The sequence below is a fragment of the Prionailurus bengalensis genome, chromosome B4, assembly GCF_016509475.1.
Source record: "Prionailurus bengalensis isolate Pbe53 chromosome B4, Fcat_Pben_1.1_paternal_pri, whole genome shotgun sequence".
In the NCBI taxonomy this organism is placed as follows: Eukaryota; Metazoa; Chordata; class Mammalia; order Carnivora; family Felidae; genus Prionailurus; species Prionailurus bengalensis.
In genome coordinates, this window is record NC_057358.1 from 121,358,455 (window position 1) to 121,373,795 (window position 15,341).

At 39.3% G+C, this 15,341-nt stretch overlaps 1 protein-coding gene across 4 annotated transcripts in view; it reads left to right on the forward strand.

The window, feature by feature from the left end:
* ANO4 (anoctamin 4) overlaps positions 1-15,341 on the forward strand; it is a 422,446-nt gene that overhangs the window by 175,205 nt on the left and 231,900 nt on the right. For all 4 annotated transcript variants that reach the window (XM_043562306.1, XM_043562307.1, XM_043562308.1 and 1 more), the window contains one exon: positions 10,875-11,066. In XM_043562306.1, the coding sequence (XP_043418241.1) occupies positions 10,875-11,066 (192 nt within the window). The remainder of the gene's footprint in view (positions 1-10,874; positions 11,067-15,341) is intronic.

Consider the following 15,341-nt stretch of genomic DNA (forward strand, 5'->3'; position numbering starts at 1 on the left):
GAAGATGTGACTGCTGAGTCTTCTATAAATGTTAACTTTTCATGTCTGGAGTATATTTGATGTTTTGTGTGCTATTTGTTTACATATCTCTCTGCCATGGACTTTGCCATTGTATGAGGAGAGCTCTGATGGGCCAGGTACTTTATCTGCAACTCTGAGAAATCTTAATTTCTGGAGGACCGTATGGATTTGCTGAGGCAATAAGGGTTTCTTCCCAATTCCCTTGTAACATACCCATCTTCCTCATTTCTATTCTCTCCTGGCCATACTCATGAATTTTTTTTTGTTTTTTACATTTTGACATCACACCACATGATCTACATTACTATATTTTTAACATGTAATGTTCAACAATTCCAAGTATCTGTGCCGTTTATTTCCACAGTGTGATTTTTATTCTCATTTCTAACATTTTATACCTCCTTGACAGGAGTTCTATAAGAACTAGAAGTGCCACAGTGAGTCACAGTTCTAGTTCCTTTAGCCCAATAATCCTCTGTAAAAGGGACAAGAAATGTTGAAAGAGTGGTCTGTTTCATGGTTGCAGACTCAGACTGCATGTACTCTCTGATGCTGACTTAAAACATCTCTCCCAGCCCCTTCATCTGACACCTAAAAATTTGTCTGCATTCTTCTGGAGTCTTTATGGGTCTGAAGATACTCATTTTGCATCTCTCTGGAAATGTGGAACATACAACCATGATAGAAAGCATGACATGGTGAAAATACCAGTTTGATGCCACTGTGTTAGTCCTGCCCACAGAGAGACACCTAGGAGTAGAAGGCCCACACTTGCCCAGGCATCTGAGCATCAGAGTGGGACATGTACTGTGAGGGCAAAGCTGCCAGGCTGTCTCCCAAGGGACCACCCAGCATGGCTGGCCTTACCTGGGTGAATTTCCCAAGAACAAATCTCAGACTTAAAGCATTGAGGGCTTAGAACCAGATCTTGTGGGCAGATTCATTCTAAGCAATCATGAGGAGATTGGTGTATAGAAAGAAACTCAGGATGCCAGTTTGTTAGCCCACACTGAGAACCTTGGTTCCTGGGTAGATAGGAACATTAGTATGATTACTCTCTTCCTGCAATGGAAGCCAAATCTTAATCTGAAGGTTGCCTGGTGAATGCTGTTAGAGCAAGGGCACTTAAATGGATAAAGGAGAGTAAAATTGTGTCTCAGGACTGTCTGGCTGTTGGAACTCTTTTTTAAAGTTTATTTATTTTGAGAGTGAGAGAAAAACAGTGAGCGGGGGAGGGGCAGAGAGAGGGAGGGAGAGAGAGAATCCCACTGTCAGCATGGAGCCTGATGCAGGACTCAAAGGAACCATGAGCTCAGAACCTGAACCAAAACTAAGAGTTGGATGCTTAACAAACTGAGCCACCCAGGCACTCCTGGCTGTTAGAACTCTTGAACTTAGAGGCTGTTACCTGGATGGGCACTGCTCATGTTTGTTTATTACAGGTTTTGTTATTGTTGTTCTTTTTATACTTGGCTGACCAAACTTCATTCTGATTTGAGGTTTCTTAAAATTTTTTAGAATTTACAGTCTGGCCCAAGTCACGTCTTTTTTCCTCCCCTTGGGGAAATTTAAGATGACTCTTTATATTTCTGACGTGACTCGTGATTGCTGATTTACAATTTACCTCTGAGTAGGCTTTTATATCCCTTATTTCTGAGTTTTTGGTAGACTTCTTACTGTGGCCTTCCAGGACTAATAAGTAGACTGATTGTTTTACCCTGACAGGGTCAGTTTCCTCATCTGTATAAAGCACCCGATTAAATGCCAGTCACTAAGGTAATTTTCAGGACTAAATTTCTACCTTCAAATTCAAGATATTCTCCTCTTAATAAAAGGTTTTGCAATTTGTTGAAACTCAGCTTTCCTCCATCAGATGGCATCATTCCTGACCATGTTTCCCTGACTGGTTGGCATTAAATAAGGCTAACACCTTTCCTTGGCTTTCTTTTTTTAAAGATCTGGATTTAGTTTTCCATGTGCTTGAATTCTAGCTCTTTCCTCATGGTGCTTCTTTGGACAAAACTTACTTTTATATTCACTGTAGCTTCTAAAATGATTTTCCAATTCTCTTTTCCATCGGTAATTTATTAGCTGGAAATCTGCAGTGAAGAACTTTATCTTATCAGCTATTTGGTTACCTTGAAATGTGGTTAGTAAAGGAAAGGCAGGGATAAATGCTTCTTTCCTTTTATTTATCAATTTTCTGAGCAATTGGTATTTTAGCAACCTCAAATGGTGATCAATGAGTGTTCTTTAAGAAAATCTTTTCATTATTAATTTGTTATTAATATTTTAAAAACTCTCTTGAATTTTTTATGTGGTTCATATGTATTAGTAGGTATAGTTCATATTGATATAATGTGTAAGGCAATACAATTAATATTGGTTTTGATCAGATTAACAAGATGTCTAGAGTTTGCTTTAAAATACTCCAGCACCTAAAAAACAAATCAACAACAAAGGGAGTGGAATAGATGAAAAAAGATTAGAAAAATATTTTATTCTCCTCAGCTTTATAGAAAAATCTTGATGTTTGTTAAAGCTAGGTGATGGATATGTGGGTTTTTTTATACTATTCTTTTTGCTTTTGGTATGTTTGAAATTTTCCTGGAAAAAATAGGTCTCAAAAGGTATATAATTCTAAGGTTATCAGAGGTGTAAATCCAAGTTCAGTCTTGAACTGTTCTCTACATGAGTCCTGTGGAAAAACTTCTCAATTATTTCTTAATTAAAAAGTTGCTTGGGGACTACCAGGAAGATGGTAGAGAAGGAGGACCCTAAACTTACTTTGTCTCACAGATACAACTAGATAATACTTGCTTCAGAGCAAACAACCCAGAAAAGGGCCCAAAGCCTGGCCAAACACACTCCACAAGTAGAGGTAGAGAAGAGGCCACACAGAAGAGGGTAGGAGGGGCAAGGACTCTGAGAACCTAAACCCCTAGAGTCTAATCACAGGAGGGAGGTAGCTGAAGGTACAGAGTGGTGAGAGACAGACTAGCACACTGGGGAGCCTATCAGGGGAAGAGAAATCCCCATAACATTTGGCTCTGAAAATCAGGGGCTGAATTTCATGAGTACTTACAATAACAGGACTTAAAGCTTAGAACTTTAAAAATCAGCGGGCTCAGCTCTAAGAGAGCCTAGAGGGTGATAGAAAGCTGAGCCCCTGACCTTAAAGAGAGCATAGCTAACAGCCTGTGGATATACAGCTTGAAGCAGCAGTTTAAAAGTCACCTGGAGTCCTCCTGTAAAGGAGGGAAAGTCAGTTACTAATCTGAGTTCCCTGAGAGACTTTTCTAGGAAAAAACAAGCTTTTCTATGAACAAACAAATGTTCCTTTTCTAGGAACATTTCACTCCCCTACCTCTCATCATAAACACACAGCCACCTGTGAGAACTAGTGTGGCGCCTGCACTCACTTCCTAATTTGCTTACACCATACCCTGCCTCTCCAGCCAGACCTGCCTCCGTCTGTGGATCCTCTCTCCCAAAAGACCCATGTAAACCTTGCCAGCACTGTATCTCCCCACCTTCCATGGAAGACGTGGGCACCTTGTTAAAACTGTACCCATTGCCTGGGGACTCTTTGTGGAGTGACCCAGCTGGCCCAGGTCTCCACTTCAGCTGTGCCTTTCATGTGGAGGAGGACCTGCACCACCTAGTTAAAAGTGCACAGCTGGTCTACTTTCAAGAACAGGGATGTAGCTGACTTCCTGAACACAGAGAAACACACAGAGAAACTAGACAAAATGAGGAGACAGAGGAATATATCACAAATGAAAGAATAGGACAAAACCACAGCAAGAGACCTAAGTGAAATGGATATGAGTAACATGTTTGAGAGAGAATTTAAAATACTAATCATAAAGATACTCACTGGACTTGATAAAAGGGTGGAGGACATCAATGAGACCCTTAACAAAGAGATAGATAACATAAAAAAAATGAACCAATAAGAGATGTGTAGAACATAATGAAATTAAAAATAAACTTGATGGAATAAATAGGCTGGAAGAAGCAGAGGAGTGAATTAATGAACTAGAAGACAGTATTGGAAAGTAATAAAGCTGAAGAAATGAGAGAAAAAGAATTATGCAAAAGGAGAATAGACTTAAGGAACTCAGTGAGTCCATTGCGCATAAGAGCATTTGCATTATAGGGATCCCAGAAGAAGAGAGAGAAAAGTGGGGGAAGAAAATTTATTTGAAGAAATAATGGCTGAAAATTTCCCTAATCTAGGGAAGGAAACTGATATCCAAGATCCAGGAGGCGCAGAGATTCTCCCAACAAAATCAACCAAAGGAAGTCCACACCAAGACATAGTAATTAAAATGGTAACAAGTAGTGATAAAGAAAAAATTTTAAAAGCAGCAAGAAAAAGAAGACAGCTACATACAAGAGAATCCCCATAAGGCGATCAGTGGGTTTTTCAGCAGAAACTTTACAAGCCCGAAGGAAGTGGCATGATATACTCCAAATGCTGAAAGGGAAATATCTACAGCCAAGAATATTCTTTATAGCAAGGCTATCATTCAGAATAAAAGGAGAGACAGAGTTTCACAGACAAAACCTAAAGGAGTTCATGACCACTAAACCAACGCTGTAAGAAATATTTTTAAAAAAATTTTGACAGTCGATTTATTTATTTTGAGAGAGACAGAGACAGCGTGAGGTTGGGAGAACCAGAGAAAGGGAGAGAGAGAGAGAGAGAGAGAGAGAGAGAGAGAGAGAGAATCCCAAGCAGGCTCTGTACTGCCAGCACAGAGCCCAACATGGGGCTCGAACTCACAAAACTGTGAGATCATGACCTGAGCTGAAACCATGAGTTGGCTGCTTAACCAACTAACTGAGCCCCCCAGATGCCCCTACTAGAAATATTAAAAGGACTCTTTAAAAAGGAAAGACCATAAGTAAAAGTATGGAAAAACTCACAAAAGCAGTTAAAAAAAAGTATTTCTTGGCACAAGAACAGACACTGAGATCAATGGAACAGAATACAGAACCCAGAAATGGACCCACAAACATATGGCCAACTAATCTTTGACAAAGCAGGAGAGAATATCCAATGGAATAAAGACAGTCTTTTCAGCAAGTGGTACTGGGAAAACTGGACAGCGACATGCAGAAGAATGAACCTGGATCACTTTCTTACGCCATACACAAAAATAAACTCAAAATGGATGCAAGACCTCAATGTAAGACAGGAAGCCATCAAAATCCTCGAGGAGAAAGCAGGCAAAAACCTCTTTGATCTTGCCTGCAGCAACTTCTTACTCAACACGTCTCCAGAGGCAAGGGAAACAAAAGCCAAAATGAACTACTGGGACTTCATCAAAATTAAAAGCTTCTGCACAGTGAAGGAACAATCAGCAAAACTAAAAGGCAACTGACAGAATGGGAGAAGATATTTGCAAATGACATAGAAGATAAAGGGTTAGTTTCCAAAATCTATAAAGAACTTATCAAACTCAACACCCACAAAACAAATAATCCAGTGAAGAAATGGGCAAAAGACATGAATAGACACTTCTCCAAGGAAGACATCCAGATGGCCAACCAACACATGAAAAAATGCTCAACATCACTCATCATCAGGGAAATACAAATCAAAACCACAAGGAGATACCACCTTAGGCCTGTCAGAATGGCTAACATTAACAACTCAGGCAACACAGATGTTGGTGAGGATGCGGAGAAAGAGAATCTGTTTTGCATTGTTGATGGCAATGCAAGCTGGTGCAGCCACTCTGGAAAACAGTATGGAGGTTCCTCAAAATACTAAAAATAGAACTACTCTACAACCCAGCAATTTCACTACTAGGCATTTATCCATGGGATACAGGGGTGCTGTTTCAAAGGGACACATGCACCCCCATGTTTATAGCAGCACTATCAACAATAGCCAAAGTATGGAAAGAGCCCAAATGTCCATTGATGGATGAAAGGATAAAGAAGATGTGGTATATATATATACTCAGCAATCAAAAAGAATGAAATCTTGACATTTGCAACTATGTGGATGGAACTGGAGGGTATTATGCTAAGTGGAATTAGTCAGAGAAAGACAAAAATCATATGACTTCATTCATATGAGGACTTTAAGAGACAAAACAGATGAACATAAGGGAAGAGAAACAAAAATAATATAAAAATAGGGAGGGGGACAAAATAGAAGAGACTCATAAATATGGAGAACAAACTGAGGGTTGCTGGAGCGTTTGTGGGAGGGGAGATGGGTAAATTGGTAAGAGGCATTAAGGAATCTACTCCTGAAATCATTGTTTCACTATATGCTAACTAATTTGGATGTAAATTTTTAAAAATAAAAAATTAAAAAAAATTATTTCTGTAATCAGTCAAGGGATCCACAAAATAAAAGGATGTAAAATATGACACCATGTAACTAAAACATGGTGGGAAGGAGAGAAGTAAATAATGGGTTCAAACTTAAGTGACAGTCAACTTAATATAGACTGCTATATACATAAGATGTTATACATAATCCTACTGGTAACCACAAAGCAAAACCTCCTAATATGCAAAAAATAAAGAGAAAGGAATACAAGTATATCACTAAAGAAAAGCAGCAAACCATGAAAGAAGAAAAATATCAGAGAAAACAACTATAAAAACAACCACAAAATAATTAACAAAATGGCAATAAATACATATCTGTCAATAATTACTTTGCATGTAAATGGACTAAATGCTCCAATCAAAAAAGACATAGGGTGACAGTGGATAAAAAAAAAAAAAGACCCATCTATATGCTGCCTACAGACTCATTTCAGACCTGAAGACCCCTGCGGATTGAAAGTGAGGGGATGGAGAAACATTTATCATGCAAATGGGGGTCAAAAGAAAGCTGGAGTAAATATCTTCTCCCATTCTGTCAGTTGCCTTTTAGTTTTGCTGATTGTTCCTTCATTGTGCAGAAGCTTTTAATTTTGATGAGGTCCCAGTAGTTCATTGTGCCTTTTGTTTCCCTTGCCTCTGGAGACGTGTTGAGTAAGAAGTTGCTGCGGGCAAGATCAAAGAAGTTTTTGCCTGCTTTCTCCTCGAGGATTTTGATGGCTTCCTGTCTTACATTGAGGTCTTGCATCCATTTTGAGTTTATTTTTGTGTCTGGTGTAAGAAAGTGGTCCAGGTTCATTCTTCTGCATGTATTTATCCAAGGGATGCAGGTGTGCTGTTTTAAAAGGACATATGCACCCCAATGTTTATAGCAGCACGTCAACAATAGCCAAAGTATGGAATGAGCCCAAATGTCCATCAATGGATGATTGAATAAAGAAGATGTGGTGTGTGTGTGTGCATCCACACACACACGCACACGCACACACACACAATAGAGTATTACTCGGTGATCAAAAAGGATGAAATCTTGCCATTTTCAACTACATGGGTGGAACTGGAGGGTATTATGCTAAACAAAATTAGAGAAAGACAAATATATGACTTCACTCATATGAGGACTTTAAGAGACAAAACAGATGAACATAAAGGAAGGGAAACAAAAATAGTATAAAAACAGAGGGGGGGACAAAACATAAGAGACTCTTAAATATGGAGAACAAACAGAGGGTTACTGGAGGGGTTGTGGGAGGGGGATGGACTAAATGGGTAAGGAGCATTAAGGAATCTACTCCTGAAATCATTGTTGCACTGTATGCTAACTAATTTGGATGTAAATTAAAAAAAAAAAAACAGTAGTAGCAATATTTAAATCAGACAAAATAGATTTTAAAACAAAATCTATAAAAAGATGCAGAGAAGAACACTATATAAATAAAAGCAAAAATAAACTATTGGGACTACATCAAAATAAAAAGTTTCTGTACAGTGAAGGAAATAATCAACAAAACTAAAAGGCAACCTACTTCAGAAGGTATTTGTGAATGACATATCTGATAAAGTGTTAGTATCCCAAGTACATAATAAACTGATACAACTCAACACCAAAAACCCCACAAATAATTCAACTAAAATATGTACAGAAGACATAAATAGACATTCTGCAAAGAAACAGACACATGAAAAGATGCTCAACATCACTAATCATCAAGGAAATGCAAATCAAAACTAGTGAGATAGCACCTCACACCTGTCAGAATGGCTAAAATCAGCAATACAAGAAATTAGTATTGCCAAGAATGCAGAGAAGGGGAAACCCTCTAGTACTGTTGGCGGGAATGCAAATTGGTGCAGCCATTGTGGAAAACGGTATGGGGGTCCTCAAAAAATTAAGAATAGAACTACTTTAGAACCCAGGAATTGCACTACTGGGTATTTACCCCCAAAATACAAAAACACTAACCCAAAGGGATACATGTACCTTTATTGTAGCATTATTTACAATAGGCAAATTATGGAAGCAGCCCAAGTGTTCATCAATGAATGAATGGATAAAGAAGATGTGGAATACATATATACACATATACATACATACAGTAGAATATTATTTAGCCATAAAAAAGAATGAAACCTTGCCATTTGCAACACCATGAGTGGAGCTAGAGAGTGTAGTACTAAGCAAAATAACTCAGGGAAAGAAAAATACCATGTGATTTCACTTATGTGGAATTTAAGAAACAAATGAGCAAAACTAAAAAAAAAAGAGAGACATGGCACAAAAACAGACACATAGACCAATGGAATAGAATAGAAACTCCAGAACTAGACCCACAAACGTATGGCCAACTCATCTTTGACAAAGCAGGAAAGAACATCCAATGGAAAAAAGACAGCCTCTTTAACAAATGGTGCTGGGAGAACTGGACAGCAACATGCAGAAGGTTGAAACTAGACCACTTTCTCACACCATTCACAAAAATAAACTCAAAATGGATAAAGGACCTAAATGTGAGACAGGAAACCATCAAAACCTTAGAGGAGAAAGCAGGAAAAGACCTCTCTGACCTCAGCCGTAGCAATCTCTTACTCGACACATCCCCAAAGGCAAGGGAATTAAAAGCAAAAGTGAATTACTGGGACCTTATGAAAATAAAAAGCTTCTGCACAGCAAAGGAAACAACCAACAAAACTAAAAGGCAACCAACGGAATGGGAAAAGATATTCGCAAATGACATATCGGACAAAGGGCTAGTATCTAAAATCTATAAAGAGCTCACCAAACTCCACACCCGAAAAACAAATAACCCAGTGAAGAAATGGGCAGAAAACATGAATAGACACTTCTCTAAAGAAGACATCCGGATGGCCAACAGGCACATGAAAAGATGTTCAGCGTCGCTACTCATCAGGGAAATACAAATCAAAACCACACTCAGGTATCACCTCACGCCAGTCAGAGTGGCCAAAATGAACAAATCAGGAGACTATAGATGCTGGAGAGGATGTGGAGAAACGGGAACCCTCTTGCACTGTTGGTGGGAATGCAAATTGGTGCAGCCGCTCTGGAAAGCAGTGTGGAGGTTCCTCAGAAAATTGAAAATAGACCTACCCTATGACCCAGCAATAGTACTGCTAGGAATTTACCCAAGGGATACAGGAGTACTGATGCATAGGGCCACTTGTACCCCAATGTTCATAGCAGCACTCTCAACAATAGCCAAATTATGGAAAGAGCCTAAATGTCCATCAACTGATGAATGGATAAAGAAATTGTGGTTTATATACACAATGGAATATTACGTGGCAATGAGAAAAAATGAAATATGGCCTTTTGTAGCAACGTGGATGGAACTGGAGAGTGTGATGCTAAGTGAAATAAGCCATACAGAGAAAGACAGATACCATATGGTTTCACTCTTATGTGGATCCTGAGAAACTTACCAGGAACCCATGGGGGAGGGGAAGGGAAGAAAAAAAAAAGAGGTTAGAGTGGGAGAGAGCCAAAGCATAAGAGACTCTTAAAAACTGAGAACAGGGGCGCCTGGGTGGCGCAGTTGGTTAAGCGTCCGACTTCAGCCAGGTCACGATCTCGCGGTCCGTGAGTTCGAGCCCCGCATCGGGCTCTGGGCTGATGGCTCAGAGCCTGGAGCCTGTTTCTGATTCTGTGTCTCCCTCTCTCTGCCCCTCCCCCGTTCATGCTCTGTCTCTCTCTGTCCCAAAAATAAATAAACGTTGAAAAAAAAATTAAAAAAAAAAAAAACAAAAAAAAACTGAGAACAGACTGAGGGTTGATGGGGGTGGGAGGGAGGAGAGGGTGGGTGATGGGTATTGAGAAGGGCACCTTTTGGGATGAGCACTGGGTGTTGTATGGAAACCAATTTGTCAATAAATTTCATATTAAAAAAAAAAGAGAGACAAAGCAAGAAACAGACTCTTAACTATAGAGAACAAACTGATGGTTACCAGAGGGGAGGTGGGTGGGGGGATAGGTTAAAAAGGTGATGGGAATGAAGTCGTACATTTGTTGTGATGAGCACTGAGTGATGTGTGGAATTGTTGAATCACTATATTGTACATCTGAAACTAATAGAACACTATATGTTAACTCTACTGCAATTAAAATATTTTTTAAAAAGAAAGAAAAAAAGTTTCTCAATTTTTATTGAAAATCCAAATAAACCAGCAACAGTTTCTAACTAAATAAATGCATATTTTCCCAGGATTTTGGGCAGAATTTTAATATTTGACTTTTTTGGGTCTCCATTCATAAAGCTTTTGTCATGATAACTGAGGATGTCCACTTCTGAATGAAATAATGTTCAGTATATAACGCAATGTGAAAATCAATTGGTGTCAAAATTGTAGTGTCATTAGCATCCCTTAACAAGTGAACCATAGTTACTTATGCTGCCTGTATCTCATGCCAGAAAATAATTTGGCATCTTAGCCATTCAGAACTGACTTATTTAATATAATGCTTCTATTTCTCATTCCAGGTTTAAGTTTATCTATTCATGGGGCTGAAAAGCGTTTGCAAATCCATCAACGGCGAAGTGTCGCAAGCCGCCCAGGGTCACGTCGCCTGCCTGTGGTCAGGCATTCCTCACTTCCACCAGGCAGAAGGTCAGTAAAAATGGAGGCAAGCTCTTCTGGAATCACTAATGGGAAAACCAAAGTCTTCCACCCAGGTAAGGCATGGGGAATGCTTAAGACACCCATTTTAGCAGCAACTTAATGCTGCCTGCATTATATCTTGTTACCTAATTATGCCATACTTCCAGTTAAACTTGCCTTTTTAAACAGTTTTGTTTTTTTCCTTGTCTTCTCTTTGGTCAGTGGTAAATGTCACCAAGACCAGTAAGAGAAAGAGCTTGACGTGTCAGAAAAGGTTAAGACTACATTCTACCTACAGTGGTAGAATCTAAATAAAAATCCAAGTGAGTAAACTTTCAGTTCAAAAAACCATATTGTACAATAAAACAAAAGAGAGATTTGACCACTTTCTTCATCATTTTCTCTATGATACTCCAGGGAAAAAGCCAAGCTAAAAATGCCCACTTTGAATTGTAAGTTATCTGGCTTGCCTTGACTATATTCTCTGGAGATTAGGAGAGCATACTGGAGCTGTATTAAGTTTCAAGGCTCTGGAAAATGTCTGTATTTCTTTAAAATGTTAAAATGAGTCGATATTAAAATAGGTAATTTCAACTAAAAGGTTTTATTTGCTTGTGTGGATGAGGAGCTCATCTAAGCATTGACTCATTCATTCATTCATTCAGTGAATTTAATGAGTACCTGCTCTATGCCAGGCATTGTTTTGGGTGCTGAGGCAACATTTCTGCCAGTCTGATTCATAGGCACATTGATTGAATTGTGAGGCAGTTCAGAAGTCCTTTAGTATAACTGTCATGTGATCCTTATTCCTCTGTGTTATGTCTTGACAGGTGGCTACCCAGCCTCAACTAAAGCCAAGCCTCCATCTCTAGATATGTCACACCATCTCTCTCTCAACTGATGACCTTGTTTCCTAACCTCACTGAGCGACCCCAGGGCTGTGGGGCATTAATTACTGAGGATTCCTTACTCTCCACCTCCAAATTTATCTCTACTTACTTTCATCAGACTTCTCTTTCCTTCAGAAAATGAAGGTCTTCCCACTGTCCTTGACTAAGCCTTCACCTGTGGGCTTGGCCACCCCTCTTCTCTTGAACCTCTCTCAAGAGGGTGTGTACCCTCGTTCTCATCTTTTCCCCTGCTTTACTGTTGGCTCTTCCTCCTCAGTCTATGAAGAAGGCTTAAGCTTCTCTCATTCTAATGTTTTTATTTAACACTGTCCTTTTCTCTCTACTGCCAGTTTTCCTCCTCCCTTTTAAGCCACGCTTGTAGAATAGTTTTATTTTCTCTTCTCTCTCACTTCTCAGCCACTCTTGAACCTAGTACAATCTGATTTGTAGATCATAGCTGTTCTTGAGTGACCTCCTTAGTGACCTCCTTTTATCGTAGTGTGCTGAATGGCAGACTCTTCTGATACACCAGACTGGGTGCTTCAGATTGCCACTGCTTCCCCACTACACTGTTCCCTGTCTTCCATGATAGCCTTCTTTCTTGGTTCTCCTCCTACCTCCCTGACAGGTAACATGGGTGGTTTCCCAGTCACTAGCATCTCTCTCTTCCCCTTGCTTCCTGTCCTAGGACCTTCTTCATATCAAATCCAAAATGATTCATCTCTACTCCTAATAATGCCGTTCACCTTGTTGGTCCTACTGATTATGAGGTAAAGTTACAACCTCTGAGCATGTTAAAAACAAATGCCCTTGCTGATTTAGTCCTCCTGCCTCTCATCCTTCATTTGTCCTCCCTCTGCCTGAAACTTTATATTCTAGTATATCAGTCCCAGTTCAATCAGAAAAGCAGAACCAGTAGAAGATGGATATTTAGAGATTTATTTCAAGGAATTGGCTTCCATAATTGGGAAGGTATATAGGCAAGTGTGAAATCCACAGAGCAGGCCATCATGAATGGCATGCTGTAAGTTTTGGGCAGAGGTGAAGCTGTTGTCAATACGAGGAATTTCTGCAGAGAGGCCTCAGCTCCGCTTTTGAGATCTTTCAACTGATTGAATCAGTCCTCCCTAGATTATTTAGGATAATCTTTCTTACTGAAAGCAACTGATTATGGACTTTAATTGTATCTACAAAATGTCTTCACAGGAACACCTAGGTTAGTGTTCATTGAGTAACTGGGGACTGTAGTTTACCCAAGTGGTTGCATCTACTAGATCATCACATCTAATCAGACTGACTTGCTTTCAACTCTCCAACATATGATGCTATTTCATGTCTCCCAACCTTTGTTCATGCTGCTCTCTCTAGGATGCCCTGGTTTTGCTCCTTTGTCTTTTAACATTTTTAAACTACCTGTCTTTCTACCATAAGGTCTTCAAGGACAGAGATTCTGGCTTATTTATCTTTGTACTTTCAATAAATATTTGCAGGGGAGGATTGAACTGAACCTTCATTCGTGGTTTTTCAGACTACTACAATAGTTTTTCTTAATTTTTTCCAGCTTTATTGGGGTATCATTGACAAATTTTAATACCTTTATAATTGTTCTACCTGCTTTTCATTGAACAAATATTTATTGAAGGCCTCTTAGGTTGCCAGGTACTCTTCAAGTTTTGGGCATACCTCATGGAATGAGGAAGGAGTCTGATAGTTTGAGGAACATTACAGAGACCCCTGAGCCTAGAGTGAGGGGGAAACATCAGTGTAGATAGAGACCAGATGGAGCAGGGCCTTGTAGACTATTATAAGGTCCTAGAGCTCTTTGCAAAATGGGAGTTCTTACAGGTTTTTGAGCAGAATAATCCCATTATATGACTTAAATTTTAAGAGGACTGCATTAGCTATTGTGTAAGAATACACTACAGATGGAGAGGGTGAAAGGGGAAAGGTCAAATAGGAGGCCACTATAATAGTCAAGTCAAGGGATGATGGTAGCTGTAACTAGGGGTGACAGAAATGGTAGTAAGAATTTGGATTCTGGAAGTATTTTAATGTTGGGTCATCAAGATTTCCCAATGAGTTAGACGTGGATTAAGAGAGAAAGGAGAGCTAAGGATGGCTCCAAGATTTTTGGCCTGAGTAAATTTGGCTGGTATCAACTGAGATGGAGAAGGCTGTAGGGGAAGATTTGGTGAGTTTTAGGGAAGAAGTAGGGCCAAGATTGGAAGTCTGGTTATGGACATGATAATAATCCAGAACTGGCCAGATCACATGAGTGGTGGGATAAGCATGTCTGGAGTTTGAGAGATTTGTCTGGGAAGGAGATATAAAATCAACTGTTGTTGACATTTAAATGGGCTTTAAAGCCATGTAATGAAAAGAGATGACAGAAAGAAGTAAAGATGGAGAAGGGGAGAGAATTAATGGCTGGAATTTGGGTGACCCCAATAATAAAGGTAGGTGCGAACAAAGACCAAGAAAGAATGACTGTAAAGGATGTTGAGAAACTAGAAATTACATGTTTTGGAAGTAAAGAAAGTCAATCAAGAGTTGAGGAGTGATTATGTAGTTTATTTTTTATTTTATTTTATTTTATTTATTTTATTTTTTTTTTATGAAATTTATTGACAAATTGGTTTCCATACAACACCCAGTGCTCATCCCAAAAGGTGCCCTCCTCAATACCCATCACCCACCCTCTCCTCCCTCCCACCCCCCATCAACCCTCAGTTTGTTCTCAGTTTTAAGAGTTGAGGAGTGATTATGTAGTTTAAATGTTGATGAAAATCAAGTAAGATGAGAGCTAAGAGTTGGCCATTGATTTGAGTAAAGTGGAGATCCATGGTGATTTTGATAAGAACAGTTTTGGTGCAGTGGTAGGGATGAACCCCTGAGTTAAGTGTAAGAGAGAATGGAAGGATATGAATTAGATATTGTGAATATGGACAACTTTTTAAAAGCCATTTTTCTGTGAAGGCTAATGAAGAAATAAGGCCCTGGCTAGAGAAGAGGTAAAGTCAAGAGATCATTTTGTTTTTTTCAAAATAGCATATCTCCAGCAGATAATTTATGATGTTCAGGATAGGGGAGAATTCATGATGTGGGTGTCAGTGAGAGACGAGGGCTATGCACAATAGAATCATGAATAATTTATCTGTGATAACAGATGGGAAGGGAGAGTATGTGTGGCTGTTGGCAGGGTGACGAGGGTCTAAGAGTTCTTTCCTACTGTATCAGTTTTATCTGTAATGTGGGAAGCAAGGTCATTACTGAGAATGAGAATAAAGCCTTGTTCAGAGAGGGAGGGAGAGGGAGATGGTATGATGATGTGTGGAATGGGCAGGGGAAATACAATTGCCAGCCAATCCACATTAAAAGCCCATTTGAGATTCATGGTCATGAAATTAAAGTAGGACAGGTCATCATGGTTGTGTGTTGTTCTTTAACCTTGTTTAGAGA